A 23,370-nucleotide genomic window follows, 5' to 3' on the forward strand; every position below is an offset into this window, starting at 1 on the left:
ATCCAGACACTCTCACTAACGCATACACACAGACACTCACACTAACACACACCCAGACACACACCCAGACACTCACACTAACACACACACACCCAGACATACACACCCAGACACTCACACTAATACACACCCAGACACTCACACTAACACACACACACCCAGACATACACATCCAGACACTCTCACTAATGCACACACCCAGGCACTTACACACATCCAGACACTCACACTAACACACACCCAGACATGCACACCCAGACACTCACACTAACACACACCCAGACATACACTTCCAGACACTTTCACTAACGCTTACACACAGTCACTCACACTAACACACACCCAGACAAACACATCCAGTCACTTTCACGAACGCATGTCCACTGTGTGTGCGCATGTGTATTAGTGTAGATAATCTGTGTGTGTTAGTGCTGAGGGCTAAATCCCTGCCAGTGCTAATTTTTTTTTTTTAGCCCCGATCTGTCAGATTGAATGCAGCAGCACTCTGACTGAGGGCCGTTACATTCCGCAGGTATTTACATGCCCCTGCGAAAAGTAAGACCTTTACTTGGGTAATTTAAATGATTTTTCACTTTTTCTTGTTTTCCAGTACAAGATGAGAGGCTTGCTTAGGACTCCCTTCCTGGTGACCAAAATATGCCATCCGGAATGCAGAGTGACCCAACTTTATAAACCATTGGGCAATCACAGACCTTTCACATGTCCAGTGATCAAAAAGCCTGACATTTCCCCCGTTATCCCAAATTTAATTTCAAACATTGCCAAAGCTTCAACAAGAATTCCAGGAACATTAAGATGTGGATGGGCTTTGCGTATTTGTTCTCAAAGCCCCAAGAAGTTTCACCCGTGTATAACGAGAGGCGTTTTGGTTGGAGCGTCACACAGGTTGTATTCAGTTTCACCATCAAAACATGTGACTCAGTTATCTCCCACCAAGAGACCCCCTAAAGCACCACGGACAAAACAGCCATCCAGAGCTAACCAGCCAGTATCGGAATCGCTGGTAACTACACATTAACTCATTTCAATCGGTCACAGAAATATTTAACAGATGTCAGTGTTAAACTTTTGTGTTTCTTGTGTGTTTAGGGTTGACTCTTCTGCAAAAAAAAATATAGTGGCCTCATGTGGGATAACTACTAGCCATAAAGCAGGGCCGGACTGGGGATAAGGAGGTAGCCCTGGCCGGTGGCTGGATATAAGATGCCGCACGATATGTGCTTTATGCTCACGCAGCTTGCGGCACGCATGTTCAGTTGGTGGCCACCGGTCTGCTGCAGGATCGACAGATTGGGTGACAATGGAACGATGCTGGCTAACCCAATCTGCCGATCCAGCAGAGACTATTAGAGACTTAAATGTCTTTTCTGGCCATGATTTTATATACCGTTATTTATTTATTTATTTATTTATTTATTTATATATATATATAGATATATAGATCATTTAGTTTTATTTATTTGCAATCTTTCTAGTGTGCTGTATTTTTTTTTGTATAATATGTATCATAAACCTGTAATTTAACTGGGGTATTATATAGAACTAACTGGGTGATAGAGGTTTTTATAATGACATTCATTTTTAACTGCATTTAATACAAAGGCAAGTTACTTTTGAAAGTACTTTATCTTTAGGCTTTAATTTGGGTTTAGGGGGCATTAATCTCTGAGGGCAATCCTTGGGGCAAGGATAGATTGGCGGGCTGACAAATCTTGTATAATGCAACAGTTGTGTCACAAAGTTTGAGGTGACTATTCCTTGAACTCGGGATTTGGTGTCCCTGTTGTTCAAAGTCTCCCCTTGTTGTTTTTTCTTTCTCTGGAACATGTCTTCCCCAAATTATTTCAGATGCACTGTGCTCCTCACACCATGGAAGATGTTTGAGCAGATTCCTCTGATATCTGTCCCCCCACTTATCTGCTCCTTTGTTTTATTTATCCAGGACCAGATGCAGTGCACGGCCTTTGCCACAGCTGATGAATATCATCTCGGTACTTTATGCCATGACCTGACATCACACGGATACTTTGAACTCCCGGTTTTACCAAGAGGTATTGCACACACTGTTAAAATGTCACCTCCGATCTGTTTACCTGTGCCCACTAGCTTCACGAATGGAACCAAGATGGCACCCGTTATGCAGACAGGATATAAGTCTGTAGTTCCTACATGGTAATATGGGAAATGAACCACAATGGCCACAGATTTTATCCGGCTCAGAGATGGAAGTTCAGGACTTGGGACATAGTATAGGCCTCTGTAATGAGTGGAGATACCAGGACACTCTCACGATCCTGGCACTGCTACCTTCAGTAATGATTTATTTGTCCATGTGCTTTGGATGTCTCTATGTTCAAAGTTCACAAGTTAGATATTCCTGTTTCACAATATAACTGCATATACATGAGTGCCGAGATCACTAGGACAGCCATATATCAGCATGAGGTCCCTCAACCAAGGTTGCAGTAGGACCTCAGAATGTAATATGTCACATTTGCTTAAGACCAGGTGACCTAAAGAACCTGAATTTTCTCAACACCCCTATGGTTTCATTATACTCTTTTATATCCTACCTCTCAAGTGTTCCTCTTTGCTCCTCTGCTGACCCACTTTTCTGGGGGGGTTTTAAGGTTCTACAGCCCTAAAAGCCCCAATAATGTGTATAGGAACAACATAGATATAAACTGTGTGGACTGGCACCAGCAGTGGTTGTGACTGATGGTGTAGCGACCGTCTGGCCGTCAGCATCAAAGCATCCCAAGGTGGATACGTGGGAGCTCCAATGGATGCCAATGTTTCAAAATTAATTTTACAGCTCCCTGGACCAGTGAGGGAAGATCAGAGAATCTTCCCAACTGGCCCATGATCCCTACTGCTGTCAAAAGCAGGACAATGGGGCAGCTACCAGGGACAATGCTCAAAATTTTGACTGTCCCATGGGAAACAGGACTGTTGGAAGGTATGCAATGCATTCACTTATTTCTTTTCCAGATGCATCCAATGTACTGCTGGTTGGAGTGGAAAATTTTGCCAAAGAAAATGATACAGGAAATATATTTTTCTTCAGGTAGATACATTTTGGTTTGCTTTAATCATTAACTATGACAACATAGAAAATAAAGAGCACAAAGGCAAGCCATGTATATTCTTATTTTTATTTATATTAAAATATTTATATACCCTCCAGTTTGATGGGGGGGGGTCATCTGTGTAAAAAAAAAATAAAAAATAAATAAAAAGAAAACAAAAATAAACATTAAAAAAAAACCTCAACCACAATAAAAATCTTACCCTCTAGAAGGGACTGGGCACACATCAGGAAGGGAGACTACAGACCTTATTAAATATGTTTTTGCGACTTTGTAAAATTTTATTGATCCATTGAAATATGCTTGAGTGGCAAATTGAGTTTCTCACCAGTACCACTTACTTCATGTTAGAAACCTGACAGGCTAAAGTGACACAATCACAGGGACCTGGGGCGTAACTAAAAACCACATGGTCAGGATGAAAAAATTGAAAAATTGCCCTGGGACCCTCCTCGACTTCACTAAGCAACATATCCCACAGTGCCAGCTTTGTCCCCAAACTGCTTGCCTGTGCCAGCTTTGTCCCCAAACTGCTTGCCTGTGCCAGCTTTGTCCCCAAACTGCTTGCCTGTGCCAGCTTTGTCCCCAAACTGCTTGCCTGAGCCAGCTTTGTCCCCAAACTGCTTGCCTGAGCCAGCTTTGTCCCCAAACTGCTTGCCTGAGCCAGCTTTGTCCCCAAACTGCTTGCCTGAGCCAGCTTTGTCCCCAAACTGCTTGCCTGAGCCAGCTTTGTCCCCAAACTGCTTGCATGTGTCTTTCCCGCTGTGTAGACTGATCCAGCATGCAGGCAATGGGTGTGATGTCACTTCCTGCATGCTGGAACAGACCGCGTGCATCCAATTGGATAATCTCTATACTTCCAGGTGTTACATGCAGTTAGCGGCCTTTAATGTAGCAACCCATACAGCCATGATTATTACGCCCCTGACAGGGAGGATCTTAACCTTTAATGTCTAATATCCAGCGAATCCAAATCCACTTATTATTTTTTAAACTGTTTATAGTTTAGTAAGACTGTGTGCATTTGACTAATGAAAATTAATGCCTTTTTTTTTGCTTATTTTCATAGGGAAGGTGCAGTAATATTCTGGAATGTGGAAGAAAAAACAGTAAGTAAATTAACTATTTGTGTTGTTTTGTCTTGATGTTTTTGAAAATCTGATTTACAATTCTGGGAACATTATGGTAACTAATTGCAGCATTAAAAATATTCCTAGCAACCGAAAAGAAATGCATACTTTTAATATAAAATTCATACTTGCTGGGAAGTATTAATAGTTTTTTCTGTTGTCTTTATGCAATTAAAACTTCACAGAAATGATGAAAATGACACGTACGTGAATTTTTTAGAGATATTTTATAATGTATGACATGTATGTGTAATTTTTAGAAATATTAGATAATGCAGCTGTGGGGACCAGTACAAACCTAAAGACAGGGCTGCTCTGCTCCAGGATTGCATTGGGGCAACAAGACCGGGGCAGCTAACGTGTCCATTATAATAAAGAATAGAAATAGCACAGATCTGACGCTCTCCTGGTTTCTCCACCAGTTAATAAAAAGTTGCAAATAAGTAAGAAGATACAAAGTAATCAGCTGGTTAGAAACATGTGGTCCATGTGCATCATAGGAGATAATTTCGTGCCACCGACGAGTCAGGTAACTTTAGTGCATATCCGTTACTTAAAATATTTTATAGACCCTGAAGAATGCGTTGCAATTTTGTTCATTTCCAAGGTGTAGACACAGTTACAATATTTAAAATAGTTACACTCCAAAAAAAAACCTTTTTTAGCCTCCTCTGTCCTCAAGATTAATGAAATGGTGAATGGTTTGAGTCGGTATAATTATTTGTGGTTTATTTTTGTTCAGATGAAACATGTGATGCAGATTTTGGAACGCCATGAAATACAACCCTACGAGGTGGCACTGGTTCATTGGGAGAACGAAGAGATTAATTATAGATTTGGAGAGTAAGCAGTGTTTCCATCCCAAATAAAACAGGTCATTGAGATATAAATCGTGATCCATTTTATAAATAATAATCTATATCTACACCGTAGCAGGAGAAATTGTACCAGGTCACACTGATATGCAGTTAGGGTTGGTTTATCCACGCTGAGGTCCATCAGAAGGTCTCCCAAATCTGTTCCTAAAAGGATCAAAAGCCTTGCATGAAATGTCCAAGCCACTTGCTGCAGACCTCTTTGAATGTCAGCTTCTCTAATTTTGACTCTATTCTAATTCAATAATAACGTTACCCGTCATCTGTCTATTATAAGCTGGGTGTCTGCTCTCTCTTGCTGCTGGTGATGCAGGAGTAATAGAAGCCTTGCTCGTAACAGTTGGCTTTTAGAGGTTTACCAGTTTTTAAACTGTTAAAAGCATTTATCTCAAATCCGCAGCATAGCCTCCAGAATCGTAAGAGGTCCATATTAGGAGGAACAAGTCCTTTTTTCCTCCCCTGATGTCCCTCTTATCTAGGACTCCAAAATGTTTGCGTGGTGTAACTACAACCGTTAACTATAATGTGTACACTAACACAAAATATGTTTAGAAATTAAACTATGTAAATCAAATTCGTATGCGTAATGCTGTCCTATACACAGCCCAGCTTTTAATCACATCCCCTAAAACGTGTCTATCTGTGGACTCCACAGGGTATGGAGGACTCAATTTACAGTCAGCGGCTCCGTGGCTCCTTCTCAATGGTTCTTGTGGCCGTATCCATACTGTAGTTGTGAATCGAGGGCCCTGGATATGTTGCCAAAGTCAAGAAGCTTAATTCTAAGTAGTAATGGCAGGGAAAAAATTACCGAAATGTGACATCTAAGGCATAGCTGTGAACACCCCCCCCCCAAGCTAAAGTAACATGGAGCAAGTCATGTGGAACTAGCACCCAGATGAGAAAAGAATATCATACTTTTATGATATGTTAATATTTTTACACTGTCTCATCTATGTAATGAGTGTTTTAACTGTACATGTGTTGTGTGTATTGTAGAGGGCACACAAAGCTTGTGAACGGTGAATTTCTTCTGAGTTGCCAGCTGGACCCTGATGAAGCCGTTTTGGAGAAATTTGCCTTTTCTAATGCACTTTGCCTGTCTGGTAAGACTGTTATAAATTAGAAGCATAGTGTGTAACGTAAGGAACTTTACTGAGAGTAGGGAAGGGCTGGTGCCGTCTTGCCTGGGGGGGGGCAGGTGAACCAAATGTCCCCTTGCCCCCTATGGTAATTAACATATGAAATGGCACACGTGTTTCCACACACTCTTATGCTTCTTACACGTACTTATAGTAACACACACTCTAAAACAAACATTCACACTTATGTTAACACACATACACACTTCGTCTAACATACACACACTCTAAAACAAACATTCACACTTCTGTTAATACACATACACACTCATTCTATCACATACACACTCATTCTAACACACACACTCTAAAACACACATTCACACTTATGTTAACACACACACACTCTAAAACAAACATTCACACTTATGTTAAAACACACACTCATTCTAACACATACACTCATTCTAACACACATTTCCTCTAACATACACACAAACTCACTCTCTACTTACCTTACCTGCTCTTTCCCTCCTCCTCTCACTCCTTTACTTTTCACAACGTGTGGCTTGAATATATCTCTACGGCATGAATGCTGTTTTATTGTTCTGATGATATCTCAACCTTAAGACTTGTTATGTTATCAGGTGTTGCAATGATTATACACAGTGATGTAAAATGATGTTTTCTTTTGGCAGTGAAGCTTGCCATTTGGGAGGCAACTCTTGATACATTTGTCGAGTCAATTCAATCCATTCCAGAGGCAAGTATATTTTGGAGAGGAAAACATGATAACAGTTTATGCGTTGCTGTCAGACAGACATTCCAAGATCTTCTCAGATCTTTACCCCTAGATTCTGGTCCATCTGCACAGTCTGTGGCATATTCTGTATCGATCTACTTCTTCATGCCCTCTTGTCTTTCCTATTTACCCCGCGCTCTCCACTATCTGGTAACTCCTCCGGTTTGGCCCCGAGTCTTCTGCTTACATCACTTTCAGGATCTCAGGGCCACACAGTCTGGGACTGGCCCCTTCATGTTCATATTTAATTTAATGGTATCTGTACCATTTCTCACTGGTATATGAAAACATAAATCTGCTGGAATGCATTTTACCTTCTGACAAGTAATGGATGTCAATAATGACCATGATAAGGACCATTTGGTTGCAAATAGCATCTCGATGGCGGGGTACTAAAGAGCCTCGGGGTCTGCTGTCTGAGAGAACACGCTTGAATTAACTGCAGTTTGGCAATAACGATAAACATATCAGTTTTTCCACCTCCTTTTTCCCTAAATAAAGAAAGTTTCATAAAAAAAACCACATGTAAAATGTTCCTGTTTCCTTCTGCCATCTTAGGAACAAAGCTTTATTCATATTTCTGAATGTATTCTTATGTTTTATCTTTCGTTTTCTAAAAATAAAGTTTAAATTCCACTTTTACCTTTAACAGATGTTAAAAGACAGAAAGAAGATAAAGCTCTCGCATGACGACGTGATGCAGAAGATTGGAGAACTGTTTGCTTTAAGGTAAAAAACAAAACTTTTTACAGTGAGAAATAGCTTTTTTATTATTATTTTGCTCACTTACCTACAGCACTATACATTACCAAGAAAATACAGTATATATCTCATACTTTCTATAGGATTAAAAGGAATATTCCCATGTTTCTGGTTGTACCCTTTAGATCAGCTGATCTACAAATACACTGCATTCCTAAAAAAAAAAAAATCACTAAAAATGTTCATCTGATAATGTTTGTGATAAAAAATGGTAACTTAAATAGCAAACTGCCTTTACATTGATGTTTTTATGCTATCTTTATATACTGATAGATAATAAAGCCCATGTTTGGACAAAAAGCTGCGTTCTTTGAACCAAAACATGGGTTAATGTAAGAGATCAATTCTGTTGCACACTGGTACATTCAGCAGAGGCAACATTTGCTGAATAATATTCTGGTATCTCGGTGCTATATTTGATTTTCATATTGTTAATAAAAAAAAATCATAATATTAATATGACCTCCTCTCTCACAGGCATCGGATAAACCTGAGCTCGGACCTTCTCATCACTCCTGATTTCTACTGGGACAGGGAGAACCTGGAACATCTCTATGATAAAACCTGCCAGTTCCTCAGCATCAACCGTAGGGTCAAGGTATGATTGTCAGCATGGTATCTCTGTGTGGGAAGGAGTGGCTTTTGGCTTTACGCGTTCCTTGCCCAAGTCCTGCTTTCATATCCATTGCGGCTACATCCGTCCCTGTACAAGATAAGCAGAAGTAACCTATGGAGATTGCGCTGTCTCTCTTGCTTACAGGAGACCTCTTGCTGCCTGTAGTATACTCACTTCCAGCCAGCTACAGCTTTAATTTGTGCAAGAGGTTCAGGGGTTCTAACAAGACCCCACCACAAAGATGTGGAGAAAGTGCTTCCGTTGACTTCAACGTGCCATAAAACAAGACCACGGAGGGGGCAGTGTACCATGATATGGAGCTGCAGCTTCTGCTAAAATTATTTTTAGCTAATTGACAAATGCATATTAAAGTTCTTGTGAATTAGTTTAATATGCTTTCTTTGTTAGTGAGGCGTGGGACACAATACTGTCCTTTTTTAAAGTGCCAGAGTGGATTAGCCTGTCATACTTTCATACGTATGTATAGGTGTGCGTATGTATAGGTGTACGTATATACTTACTTTATATTTTTAGGTGATCAATGAAAAGCTGCAGCATTGTACAGAACTGACGGATTTGATGCGCAATCACCTGAGCGAGAAACGTGGACTGCGGTTGGAATGGATGATTGTAATACTCATTACCATTGAGGTACAGTGCTGTTAATACCCTGCCTTTTTGTTGTTCAAACCGAATAAGCTAATATGGGGTAGGGTAAACGTACATGAAGACAAATCATTGTGTTCGTTAATATCTCCTACCTTCTCTATGCAGCATCACAGGGGTTAAAGGGAGTGGGAATTAAGTCGGTGCGAGCGACTTTATTGGTAGCTGGCAGGGTCCTCCTCTGGCATTGACCAATGAAGGGCAGCTGCTAATACGGACCTTTAACTCCTGGAACCTCCCTGGGCTGAGTTTCGGTGTCAGGAGTTAAAGGTCTGTATAAGCGACTATTGGTCGCTGCCGCTGAGGTCCTCTGGCATCAACCAATGAAGGGCATTTCCCCAAGACGAACACGAAGACTTGGCCAGTGCCCAAGTCTAGTTCTTATCTGCCTTCAAATTCTGTTTTTAGGTTAATCACCCAATATATTTGTGCCCTGATGTAGCTCTAGTTTCTAACAGCTGGGCTACAGCCTGATGGGAGAGACAGGGTTTCATTTTCAGAGAACTTGATTGAGATTGAACATTTAGCTGGGGTTTTTCTTCTGCTGGGCTAGTAAGTTTTCTCTGCATAATACATACACACCACACACATTATGGAGGCAGTATTTAAAATACTTCATGGGTCTGCAGAAGAAATACAGCCTTATTAGATTCAAAATACAATGTCATCAGAATCTGAAAGGGGACCAAAATATGCTTGTCTTATTTAGCCCATGGGCTGCCTCTTGGACAACAAGGTGATAAACATATTATGTGCTTTTACCATAGGTCATGTTTGAGCTTGCAAGAGTCATCTTTTGAATCACAGGTTCTAATTTTAGAAGACGACTTCCAAAAACGACAGCTTGCTGGATGTCACTGAATATTGGACTTCTCCCCTCTCCCTTTAACAGGAACCAACATTCTTTATAAATGTTTTTATATTAAAATGTGAGAAGCATCATGAGAAAGAAAACATTTTAGCCTGCTGATAACCAATGACCAAAAGAGTAAGTTTTACTGTAAATAATGGCCTGCTGGTATTTGGAATATACACCTAAACTGAACAGTTTGGAGGAGGAGGAGGAGGAGGAGGAGGAGGAGGAGGAGGAGGAGGAGGAGGAGGAGGAGGAGGAGGAGGAGGAGGAGGAGGAGGAGGAGGAGGAGGAGGAGGAGGAGGAGGAGGAGGAGGAGGAGGAGGAGGAGGAGGAGGAGGAGGAGGAGGAGGAGGAGGAGGAGGAGGAGGAGGAGGAGGAGGAGGAGGAGGAGGAGGAGGAGGAGGAGGAGGAGGAGGAGGAGGAGGAGGAGGAGGAGGAGGAGGAGGAGGAGGAGGAGGAGGAGGAGGAGGAGGAGGAGGAGGAGGAGGAGGAGGAGGAGGAGGAGGAGGAGGAGGAGGAGGAGGAGGAGGAGGAGGAGGAGGAGGAGGAGGAGGAGGAGGAGGAGGAGGAGGAGGAGGAGGAGGAGGAGGAGGAGGAGGAGGAGGAGGAGGAGGAGGAGGAGGAGGAGGAGGAGGAGGAGGAGGAGGAGGAGGAGGAGGAGGAGGAGGAGGAGGAGGAGGAGGAGGAGGAGGAGGGAGGAGGAGGAAGGAGGAGGAGGAGGAGGAGGAGGAGGAGGAGGGAGGAGGAGGAGGAAGGAGGAGGAAGGAAGAAGGAGGAAGGAGGAGGAAGAAGGAGGAAGAAGGAGGAAGAAGGAGGAAGAAGGAGGAAGAAGGAGGAAGAAGGAGGAAGAAGGAGGAAGAAGGAGGAAGAAGAAGGAAGAAGAAGGAAGAAGAAGAAGAAGAAACAGAATGGGATATAAGGCATTTCTGGAGGCCATGTGGCACATAGGGGGTCAAAAGGCATACCATGGGGCACAGTGCCATATTGGAATGGCAAGCCTGGGGCAGATGTGCGTAACTGGGGGACAGGTTGGAAAATACAAAAAAATCTTTTTCTCAATCATAGCTTTTATTAAAAAAAATAGTTTACATGAATTAACATTTACTGATAAAACTTTTTTCCTTTAGGGTCGTCTTATATTCAGGCTTTTTCTTTTTCCTAAGTTAATGTTCAGATTTTGGGGGGTTGTCTTATAATCAGGGTCGTCTTATAATCGAGCAAATACAGTAATAAAAGGTTTGGGATGTGTATGTTCTCTTGATTAGACTCCATTTGAGTAGGATCCTCCTCATCTTTAATTCTAGTCTAAATTGTTAATTTAGTGTAGTGTGGTACAGATTATTAAGCCTTTTCCAACACAATGTAACCATTTTGTCCCCTAATACCTATTTTGGGATTGTGTGAGTTATCTAAGGGAGAGACAGCTTTTGCATGGGCATCAAATGATGCATTTCAGATGCATTTGGAGATTGATAACTTGCAACTCTACCCCATTCCAGATTACTAAAAATACATACATGTATACTTGTATACTTAAAAAAAATCTTTATTGAAAATTCCAAAAGCCAATTTCACTTTCTTACAAGTTTAAAATAGGACATTTTAAAAGTCATCACGTTTACATCAGTAATAAAAAGAACCATCACTATTATTGTGTCAAACAAACATACCTGTGGGCGGCTCGTTCATATAAATGCTTGAGAACCTACGTCTTAACCCTAGTCACGCTTTGCTAATGGCATGAAGAATATATTTTACAGGATGATTTAGTACAAGACGTTATATATTTAAAACTGCAGAATTTTTGTGATTTACATTTAAACAAAGTAACATGTCCATAAAAAAAAAAAGTGATATGGCTTCCGACACCCAAATAGAAGACTTATACACCAGAACGGCTTTCAGTGCAGTTTATGAATACTATGGATGAGTATCTCGTGGAACTTGTAGAGCAAACAGGATGAAAAATGGATTCTTCCACCTTTTTGTTCACCATAACTGCTTATAATACATAAGGAACCTGGTAACATTAACAATGATGTGTACAATTTGTCCATAGTATGGAACGAAATGAACAAAAACATTTTGCCAAGGGTTCCCATGTGAGAAGATCAGTCCTCAAGGGAGAAGTCAAAAGGTTCAAAGTCCTGTCTGAAAGACTTGGCGAGCGATTCCTCTTCCGCTTGAGTGGATTTGCACTCTTTCCAGTGCGCCCTCGTCGGTATATTCAGGATGGCTTCGCTGGCCAACACCTCCCTATAATTAGAGAGACAGAGAAACCACTTATTCATCCTGATAATAGATCAAAGGCCCAGTGTTAAGAATGTGTTAGTCTTAGGCATTGGATCGAATCTCCTAAAGAACACTAGAAAGTCATTTGCTAGAGCAAAGAAAAAAAAAATTATACAATTACATAAACCTCAGCATGTCATACCTTCCAAATTGTAACGGAAAATTCTTCTTTATCCTGTGAAAAAGCTTCTCCCCGCTGTCAAGCTCCACGAAGAAGTACGGCGTTCCAGGCTGTACAATCTGAATAAAATAAAACATTGTTAATATGCAGTGGGAAGGAGTAACTGTTTAAGAATGCTCCTACCCCTTAAGGACAAAGGGTTGTCCTTAAACCCATTAAAAACAATGCTTTGTGAGCCTGTACATGTACGGTTTTATCATGAAGGGGTTAAATGAAAAAGATGACAGAATACAAATTAGAAAAACATAAATTGGTAAAAACAGAGGCTTGATTCTGCCAGCATACTTGTTTGATGTCCGAGTGCTCGGGAATTTCTAATAACTCAATGTTCTGCTCCTGTGCTTGTACGATAAAAGTCTCTTTGATGTCTTCTGTAGTGCAGCATTGCAATGGCAGTGGCACCACCTGGCAAAAAAAACAAACATATTTGGTGTTTAGGGGACATCTGGTCAGTTTTGGCAGTTAAATCAAGCAATAATAAATGTTTTGATGCTATATATGATACAGGCTAGGCATACAGCAGGTAAATTAAAATCATCATCGGGACATGGTTTATCCCTCAGAGACAGATGTCATCATTTAAGACAATGCAAAGTTGCCTTACAGACTTAAACTAATAAGACGTAAAGATGTAAGAGCGCACATGGGAGAGAAACCAAGACTCATAATGGTTTCTAATGACGAACGCTCTTGTGCTCTATGTGATGTAACAGGTCAACCTGCAATTTAAACAGCCAGACCATAAGAGTTACCATCACAATATCTGAGGGTCTAAAAACGTGGAATGGTCAAAAAACCTAATCAGTAAGAATACAGAGACACATTATATGGCCATCTACTTACTTGAAGCTGTAGATGCTGACTTCTGTAGTTTCTCTCAAACATCACATATCTTTTCCCTTTTGTCTTGAAAAACTTCTTTAGCGCTGCCTTGTATTTGTCAACTTCTTCTACCACCTCCGTCGAAAGATCAACCATAGACTGATAGTGTCCTATGGGTAAAATCAGAACATGATCCGACGTTAAGCCTCCTTTGGCTAGAGCAACATAGCACTAGAAGAGAAAAAAGGTACAACAAATTCTATAATTGGAAATATATATATATATTTTTTAATAAAGGCTTTAAAGAGAACAGTAATGAAATATAAGTGGGTTGTTAATTATCAATACTTACATGATCGCCAATGCTGACCACAAGGTGCTTTTCAACTTCAGGGCTTGCAAGACAAAACCAGCATGGTCCAGTTGGCTGAGCTTTAAGAGAAAGAAAAAAAAAAATTGATTGGATGTTTAGGTTTTACTATTAATATAACTTGAAACATTAAATAAATATCGATGCTGGTTAAAATAGTGGCTTGGGAAACAGCCTAACATTATTAAAGTATACAAATAAGAAGACTTCTTGGCATATGATTGCGTGAGGAATACCGGACAACAACGTGATCGAATAACAAAGTACGAACAATAGCAGGATACTTGCTAGCCACAAAACTTTACAGATTCAACTACATCAGCCTAAATTTAATCTAGAAGAAAATAAATAACTGCAGGTAACTGCATACCTATTCTTCCAACAGAAAAAAAAATGACATTAAAAATCAATGCTGTTTATTTCAGTTAATTTGGGCCAACAGATCTAATTTTTCTACTGCAGCCTGTGTGAGAACAGGTACTCAATTACCTATATGTATTCAAATGAAGCTGGTCTCTAGCACTGAATCCAGCCCGATGTTTCCCAGCTCTCCCGTTAAAATATTATGCGCCCGTAGCTATACGACGGGCGAGAAGCTGCAGCTAAGCGGATGAACAGAATGGTTTACTCACGGTGTTTTCTGGGCTGCTTTCCTTGGGATTGATGCCCTCCTCTCCCCTCCGACTGCCGTTTCTTTCCCTGTTGCTTATTCATGTCAAAGAAAAACTGCTGCGCTGGCTCTTCCTGGTGGGATTTAAGAGGATGATAAAACACAGCAAGAGAATAACGTTAGTTCATTGAGATTTTAATACAACAGCACCTGGTTTTGCCATAAATTATTTACAACCCAAAGGAAACCGAGTTTAAGACAATATTTTAAGTTAAAAATATGGCAATTGACTTGAAAGGCTTAGAAAGCCATGCGCTGCTGGGACTTGTTGTTAGAAGCCTCTATTGATGCTGCAAGTTGATAAAACTTAAGTGTGCCAACTGCTGGAAATGGGCGATATGTTACACCCCGATTGGCAGCTACAATCTTGGGAAGCCAGCCACTTATCCACAATAATGAATTTTTTTCCCCCCATGTTATTCTTACAAAATAAGATTAGGAATATATATATATAAAATAATTTACACAGACACCAAGCTACACAGCCAGGTTAGCCAAAATTTTGTGGCTGTGGCCATTTCTGCAGCCAGATTAACTTCCTACATGAATTTATTAACTCACAAGATATTTTCAACAGAACCAACACTAAGGATCAAATTCTAGAGGACAGATGGCTTTCCAATATATTGAGCTGCAAGTGCTATTTAAATTACATTTATGACGTGCAGCGTATAAGCTGGCGCAATTTTTGCACCAGCAAGGATTTGCCAATAACTTTAGAACACACCAATAAACGGGGTAAATAAAATGAAAAAAATGTTAGTCATTTGTAACGCAAGTTCTAGCAACATGCGACCAATTAATACACATCATCCATGGTCCAACATAGAAAAAAAAAACAGGCTCTCTGGGAAGCAGCGAGGTCACATTCTAATTTATTATGTCATGTTATTTCCATTTTACAAACTATGTAATTAACAGCTGCTAAGAAATCCTCTCAATTAAGATACCTCCTCCATGGTTCGAGACCCTTGAGTGTTCTTGGCTTCTTTGCCAGACCTCCTGTAAGGGTTTTCGGTGACGTCTAGCGGCTGCTTCACAAGCTCCGTGGCCTCCATCAAGCTCAGGGGCACAATGCTAAACGCATAGATATACTAAATGAAAGAAAAAAAAATATTTTAAAAAATCCTAATCTACGTACACATGGCAAACTTACTATTGATTGTTAGTTATTTTACTATGCCCTAATTCCGAAGCAAACAGAAAATATTTTTTTTTTTTTTTTTTTATTAAAAAAAGGGGAAGCACTTTCATTAAACATGCCTTCATCCTACTTAAAGTACGGTTTCAGTGGAGAAATACCTTTTTCTTCGCTGGATTGCCAACACTTGCCAGCGATATAAACCTGCTCACGTGCTGAGCATTTTCCTGCAAGACGAGGTGATTTCTGTGTGAGGAAATAAGACAGGCTGAGGATAGTAACTTAGCTCACGGAGAGCTAACAAGAGATACGTTTGTGTTTTGAAGATCTCGTTAACAATTCCTGTACATTAAAATAGCTGTACCTGCGATACACATATGGTGGGATTCTAATATTTTGCTTAATTTAAGTTGCAACATTAAACGTGTTTATCGGGGAGCTCCAAAATGTTTTTTTAAAAAAAGGAATTGTTTCTATAAGCCTTCTTATTTCAGTCTGCTAGATAAATGTAAAAAGCCATATTTTACAGCACTGCAGTAAACGGAATACACATACAAGACTAGGGCTTCTTTAAAATCTACCGGAAAAATCCCAAAAACCTCACGGACATGACGCGCTGGATGAAAGCATTCGCACTGATGTAATTATATATTTTGATCCATGCTAGTGGCAATATAAATATCTGATTGCTTTATTCCTCGAAGAAAGGGGTCACTACCAAAGCTGTTTGTGCTCTTTAACATATTAAGTCCTTTTGATCAGGAGAAGAGGCAAGAGTACATCAAAAAGAAAGCTTCGCCTACCTGTAAGGAAGTCTCTCATAATTTTCTCCCTCTAGGGCAGCGAAGTGGTATCTGGGCTTTAAGGTAACCGCAAGATTGGCCACCGACGCAGAACCGCACTGCTTGATGTTTACATCGGCCTGGAAAGAGAAATTGCAAAGAGTGTAAGAATTATGCCTGTATTGACATAAAATTAAAAAATATATTATAAACAATCTAGTGTTAAAGTCAACAGGAATTAGGAAACGTCATATAAAAGCAAATAAGCTGACTACGTGACAATTGCAAGCAACTGGGACAGAGGCAAAGATGTTGAGATAAAAGCATCTTCCCATTGATACTCCGTTTCCACTCAGACTCAGGCTTGCATTCCACATTTTATGAGGCATAAACTAAAAAAAGTGCTAAATAAATTAAAACACGCGAGATTCAAATAATCAAAGAAAATTATGGGAAATATTTGTCAAACGCACACATTTTACACAAATAGAAAAAGTAAACGCAACCTACCGGGGCATTACCAAAATGCCACACATCTTTGGGCCATGGAGACGTCAATAATAAATCCACACCTTTGAATTTGGAGTTAGAGGCGAGCGAGAGCTTCAGCGCCTGCACGTCCTTAGGCGTAAAGCAGTATGCCGGCGCAGGCTCGCTCCGGGACTCGATGCCGCTTAAATATGCTATTTGCAGGCCCGATGCACCTGTAAACAATCCTTTGCGACCTGCAGGGGCACAAACGCCTATTAAAAATCCTCCGTCCAAACAACGTCTAAAGTCGTGACCATATTTTATCGAGGCGGTAATAGATATTTATCCTAAAACGATAGCAGCGAGCATTGTCGGAAATGGAAAAGCGCAACGTAAAAATGAATCGTTAGCGGGAGAAGTTGCCAGTTTGGTTGGGGTTCTTACCCAAATAAGTTATGTTTGTTGCCAGTTCACATCCATTGACTTCTTGAAAATACTTCACAGTTTCTTGGTTATTTGCTCCGAGGATATACGTCTGAATAGGAGCTACAAAAATCAATAGAAAAAGTCACCGTCCTATCCTATACTATACACACACATATATATATATATATATATATATATATACATATATATTAAAGTTGAAGTTCTATTAACATTCATCCAGAGATAAAATACACTCTACCTGCAATTTTAATGTGTTTTATACAAGACAACTATTGAGTCAATCTACCGATTAAATTATGGGGCTAAAAAGGTCTTATTACAGCAGAGTATTTTCCTGATGGATAGACCACTCCTTCTGTTGCTGTGATTATAAGAGGATCCTTCACGATCACTTTGAGTTTATGAGGATGATTTAATCCTTTATCGGTCTGTTTAATATTATAATTAATATATATTCATTTAGAAAACATGGCTTTGAATAACATCAAGCAGATAAGCTTGGCACGGTTTAGGTCTGGAAAGCAACACAGAATAGAACGTTTACTGAAAATATATAGCAAGGCGTTTAAAAGCAAAGGTTATGACAGTTTACAGGGTGATGGGGGGGGGGGTCTAGCGTCAAGCTTCCCACCTTTTTTCTTTCCAGACTTATATTCTTCCCAAAGTGCCTCGCTCTCCGGACTTGTGCCAAAGAAACTTCCAACGCAGACTAAGAGCTGGAAAAGAAAAATACATGTTATACAGTGACATCCCTGCAGTCCATGGCTATTTTTTATCCACTATACCTATACACCTAAATATGTATTTTATTCCCCATTATTATACAAAGGCCAGTAAATGGCCAGGTGAAAGTGGAACCTAAGTCTTTAGTACAGCTTGTATTAAAGGAGTACTAATTATATTTGGTCTGTGAATAGTAATATCTATAATATCCTATGTTCATGGGTATTAGTCACCAAGCTGTGGGTCTGTAGGTTACTATTGATTACAAACCCAGAGATGCTCACTGAGATTAAGATACCAGTTTACTCATGCATTACACAGGGCCACTGCATCCTTTGCTGCAAGAGATCGGGCAGACGGACAAAGAAACCTGACAGCCTCGTTCTTTTTAGGAGAAATAATGAATATATAAGTTAGGCTCCTACTCATAATATATATATATTTTTTTTAAATGCTCCAGAAAAGAATAAAACTGAAATATTCTTTCCATACTACCAATGCCTGATTACAGTCAAAGTAGAGACCACGCACTGGTCCAGATCAGCAGCCGTGCACTCAACATGCTCGCTCCCAAGCAGATGTGGTCATTTCTATAGATCCACGCAAGGAGAATGATGTTGCCATTCCTGTCCGTGGCCCAAGCAGAACGTAGGGACCTTTGCCAGGACTCCCTGAACGTTGCGGCAAAGTGAGTGATGCCACCTGAAGAGGGAAATGTGAAAATGAATAAAATTATGGTTTAAAAGGTCATTATACTTACAAAGATGTGGTTAATTACCGCAAAATATGCACGGAAATGAAAGCTCTCCTTTAAGTACCGTCAGCGCTTCAACCCGTGAACAGTTGCAACCTCCTGATTACAGGGCGACCTCACATCGCGGGCCACCGAGGAGCCCAGTTTGAGGCTTGGGGTCATGGAGAAGATTGCAATGATCACACGGAAGATGTGATAAAACGTTTTTAAGGTAATTAACCGCAACCGTTTTAAGTATATTTTCCTTCTAAAAGAAAGGTGTAATTCTATTCATTTTAACATTTAGTTCATGAGACAGATTATGCCCACATGAAGTTTTCAACAAGTTGCATGTGTATGATTAGGACATCTCTATAACCAGAGAGGCTTCCAAATTGGATTAAGTCACCTTTGAAACCATTTTCTTTTCTATGTGTCAATCTACAGCATCACTCACTTTGCCGAACAGAAGAGTTGCTTCTAAGAACAGCTATTAATCTCTTTCTCTGACCCACAGATAACGCACGGTGCCTTCCAAAAGCATTCACCCTCCTTTTTTCTGTTAAGTTGCTTTAAAACCTGGAATTTAAATTGATTTTTATTTGGATTTCATGTAATGGAGATACACAAAATAGTCCAAATTGGTGAAGAAATTGTAATAAAAAAAAAAAAAGTCTTAAAAAAAAATAAAAAACAGAGAAGTGGTACGTGTATATGTATTGATCCCCTTGGGCTACGAAGACCATAAAAAAAAAAAAAAACAAGTTTACTATTCACGAAACGGGATGTGGAGACTCCCCAGACATATGGAAGAAGGTACTCTGGTCAGATGAGACTAAAATTGAGCTTTTTGGCCATCATGGAAAATGCCGTCAGGGGGAAACCGTGGTGGCAGCATCATGCTACGGGGAAGGTTTTCATGGGCAGGGACTGGGAAACTGGTCAGGATTGAAGGAATGATGGATGGAGCTAAACACAGGGAAACCAGTTTCAATCTTCCAGCAGGGCAATGACCCCAAGCATACTGCTAAAGCAGCACTCGAGTGGTTTAAGGGAAACATTTGTGTCTTGGAATGGCCTAAGTCAAAGCCCAGACCTCAATCGAATCCGAATATCCGTGAATCTTTGGTACGACTTAAAGGTTGCTGTACACTAGCGGAACCCATCCAACATGGAGGAGCTGGAGCAGGTTTGCCTTAAAGAACGGGCAAAAATCCCAGTGGCTAGATGTGCCGAGCTTATAGAGATGTAGCCAAGAGACCAGCAGCTGTAATTGCCACTGTGCCCCATGATATGCCTTTTGACCCCATGTGCCACTGTGCCTCCAGAAATGCCTTAAACCCCTATATACATATTATGGGGCAGAGTGGCATATAGGGAGGTATAAGACATTTCAGAAGGCAGATTGGCATACAGAGGGTTAAAAGGCATTTCTGGAGGCAGAGTGGCATAAAGGGGGTTAAAAGGCATATCATAGAGCACTCTGCCTACAGAAATGCCTTATGCCCCCCATGTAACCCCCCCAAACTTACTGGCGCTACTGACTCCTTGGCGTGTAGTCGGGGCAGCAGGTAGACGTCTATGTGAAACGCGTAGACAACTTCTGCTGCAACCGGAAGGAGGTGCCATTAGCAGCGGGGGTTGTCTGCGTCCATTGTGCATACACGCTCCAACTGTCAGAATTCCCTGGCTGCGGGTAACTCTCCTCTCTGGCAGTCGGGGAAGGTCTGCACGATGGACGCAGACAATCCCCTGCTGCTAACGGCACCTCCTTCCGGCTGCAGCGGAAGTTGCCTATGCGAAACGCGTAGGCGTCTACCCGCTGCCCCGACTACACAACGGGGAGTCAGAAGCACCAGCAGCGGAAGTTGCCAGACAGGAGGATCCAGGTCCGCTGCAGCGCTGCGGGGGATCTGGATCTTAGTCTCATGATCAGACCTTTATTTGAGGTCTGATTATAAGACGAGGGGTATTTTTCAGAGCATTTGCTGTCTTATAATCGAGCAAATACGGTAAAAATATATACCGTATTGGCTCGGATATAGGCCGCCCCCTAAAAGTTTGGTGCTTTTTTAAAGAAAAGGTTTTTTTTTTTCTTTAAAAAAAAAAGCACCAAAAAAACATGCTGCCACTCTGTCTACCCCCCCGAGATATGCTGCCACTGTCCAAACCCCCCCCCCCGCGATATGCTGCCACTGTGCCCCCCCGACTTACCAGAGCAGACTCCTGGGTGTCTTGCGGGGCCGGCGGGGGACATTTACGCAATACGCGTATACAACTTCCGGTGCCGGCACTCAGCGGATGTGCCGGCACCGGAAGTTGTATACGCGTATTGCGTAGATGTCCCCCGCTGGCCCCGCAAGACACCCGGGAGTCTGCTCTGGTAAGTCTTGGGGGCAGAGGGAAAACGCATCGTGCGGACGGTCACCAGCTGCGACGATGCGGGTAAACAACCTCCGCTGCCGGGACATCTGCACGATGTGCTTTAACAATCTCCCTTGCCGGGTCTCCCCCCGTGGGAATTCCCGGCAAGGGAGATTGTTAAAGCACATCGTGCAGACGTGCTGGCAGCGGAGGCTGTTTACCCGCATCGCCGCAGCCAGTGACTGTCCGCACGATGCGCTTAGACAACCTCCCGTGCCGGCATCCACAACACCCCCCCCCCCGTGGAAAGTGCTGGCAGGGGAGGCTGTCTGAGCCTATGGGAGAGTAGGATACGGGTCCCCTGCACCGCTGCGGGGGATCTGTATCCTAACCCCGCTGCCTGCACGGCGCCCGGGACTCCATGTCCCGGGCGTCGGGCGCTAGACCCCGAATATAGGCTGCACCCCCACTTTAAAGACTTAAAGTGGGGGGGGAAAGTGCGGCCTATATTCGAGCCAATACGGTATATGTGAGGTTCCTACTCATGATATTTTTGAAATGCCGCAGAAAACAATAAACTGAAATATTCTCTCCATACTACCAATGCCTGATTACGGTCAAAGTAGAGACCACTCACTGGTATCCGTGAATCTTTGTACGACTTAAAGGTTGCTGTACACTAGCGGAACCCATCCAACATGGAGGAGCTGGAGCAGGTTTGCCTTAAAGAATGGGCAAAAATCCCTGTGGCTAGACGTCCCGAGCTTATAGAGACGTAGCCAAGAGACTAGCAGCTGTAATTGCTGCAGAAGGGGGTTCTATGAAGTATTACCTTTGGTGGGGTGAATAGTTATGCACACTCAAGTTTTCTGTTTTTGTCTTAATTCTGGTTTGTTTCACAATAAAACATATTTTGAATCTTCAAAGCGGTAGGCATGTTGTATGAATCGAATGATACAACACCCCCCCCCCCAACAAATCCATTTCAATTCCAGGTTGCAATGCTACAAAATAGGAAAAATTCCAAGGGTGGCGAATACTTTTGCAAGGCACTGTAGGTGACCAATATATCAACAATAAAAACACATTGGAATATCGTGTGTTCGGAATAAGGGGGCAAATTATTAACTTCCTTACATCAAACTGGCCGCTCTTCTTCTGAATAGTTTGAACTCTATTAAACAGCACATCCAGCTTGCCATACACATCTCCGCAGGTCAGTCTGGAAAAGAGAGATTTGTTTAATATTTTATCCTTAAAAGTGGGTTTTCAGGAGTGTCCTGGCCCCTTCCCACCAATTAAGTGCAACAATTTGTTCCGACCACCTATGATTACCACCTTCTTCCAGGTGCACCTCCATGCTCTTATATCCCACTGCTCAGCACAGAAGCACTAAGACAGAGGTCTGTAGGAGACAAAGGGATGGCCTCAACAGAATCAGTACTGACAATCTGTGTAACATACGTAAGTGTGTGCATGTATGCATGAACTCTACACCACACCAGTAGTAGACAACATGCATTGTTAGGTCTGCAAGTATTTCATACAAAACATCTTTTGTACAGAAACATGCTGATCCAGAGATACTGATTTATGAAATATCCAGTACATTGTGCATACATGTGAGGTAATACACACACACACACACACACACACACACACACACACACACACACACACACACACACACACACACACACACACACACACACACCTCTAGTACAAAGGATAGGTACACATACATGCAAGGTAATGCACACTGATGGATCTATGTACCCCCTCCCCCGTAAACAGTACTTTACCAGGACTCATACTTACACCCGCAGCGCCTTCTCACTCATGGTCGAGAGTATTTCCAGCAGAAAGTGTCTCAAATACAGCAGTTCGCAGGCAGAAAAGCAGTACCGGAAGTGCGAGAGAACACCAGCAGCAGAAACCAGCCTCTAGACGCAAAACCGGAAAAGTCAAAACGGAAGTTAAAGGAAAGGCCACCTCCGCAAACTGATTGGCCGTAGAATGCCTCCGAGGCGCAGCTGCCGCTCGTGCTCATGGGAGTTGTAGTTTTCACTGTCTCGGCAGTCTGATGATGCTCTAGTTAAAGAGTTAAAGCCAATCCCGGAAAGCATTTCCCTCATTAATAGATAATGAAATCAATTGAAACGGATCGCAATGCGATACTGAGCGTCACAGTGGTTATTATTCATAGCGATTATTGATAAAAGGCTAAAAACAATCTTAGAGCTGAAAGCTCCAAGCTGGAGGTATTTTAAGTAACGCGTTAACCCTTTGAGTGCCAGGGTCAGAATACTTTTTCCATCATAGGCCAGGCCAGGCCAATTTGCGTAGTTTTGCTGTTAGATTTAGATGCTCATGCTTTCCATATGTGTATATATATACATCATACCTCCCAACATTTCAAAATGTCAAAGAGGGACACTTAAAAAAAAAAATGTTTGCGGAATTCACCAATACAAG

At 41.6% G+C, this 23,370-nt stretch overlaps 2 protein-coding genes across 2 annotated transcripts; one reads left to right on the plus strand and one right to left on the minus strand.

Moving 5' to 3' along the window:
• The first annotated feature begins 817 nt into the window (after window positions 1-817).
• Window positions 818-9,997, plus strand: RMND1 (required for meiotic nuclear division 1 homolog). The gene is made up of 11 exons (XM_053465559.1): window positions 818-1,024; window positions 1,964-2,072; window positions 3,013-3,088; window positions 4,180-4,219; window positions 4,983-5,083; window positions 6,115-6,221; window positions 6,896-6,960; window positions 7,652-7,728; window positions 8,239-8,359; window positions 8,912-9,028; window positions 9,811-9,997. The coding sequence occupies exons 2-11, from the start codon at window positions 1,970-1,972 to the stop codon at window positions 9,841-9,843; spliced, it is 840 nt and encodes a 279-aa protein (XP_053321534.1). The 5' UTR covers window positions 818-1,024; window positions 1,964-1,969; the 3' UTR covers window positions 9,844-9,997.
• Window positions 9,998-11,924: 1,927 nt separating this feature from the next.
• CWF19L1 (CWF19 like cell cycle control factor 1) lies at window positions 11,925-22,841 on the minus strand. Its single transcript, XM_053465554.1, has 14 exons — window positions 22,714-22,841; window positions 22,033-22,117; window positions 17,707-17,791; window positions 17,073-17,174; window positions 16,668-16,882; window positions 16,179-16,297; window positions 15,537-15,621; window positions 15,185-15,328; window positions 14,197-14,308; window positions 13,547-13,626; window positions 13,216-13,425; window positions 12,658-12,777; window positions 12,334-12,431; window positions 11,925-12,155 (listed from the first exon to the last, which is right to left on the minus strand). The coding sequence occupies exons 1-14, from the start codon at window positions 22,734-22,736 to the stop codon at window positions 12,011-12,013; spliced, it is 1,623 nt and encodes a 540-aa protein (XP_053321529.1). The 5' UTR covers window positions 22,737-22,841; the 3' UTR covers window positions 11,925-12,010.
• Between the last annotated feature and the right edge of the window lie 529 nt (window positions 22,842-23,370).

The sequence above is a fragment of the Spea bombifrons genome, chromosome 4, assembly GCF_027358695.1.
Source record: "Spea bombifrons isolate aSpeBom1 chromosome 4, aSpeBom1.2.pri, whole genome shotgun sequence".
Classification (NCBI taxonomy): domain Eukaryota; kingdom Metazoa; phylum Chordata; class Amphibia; order Anura; family Pelobatidae; genus Spea; species Spea bombifrons.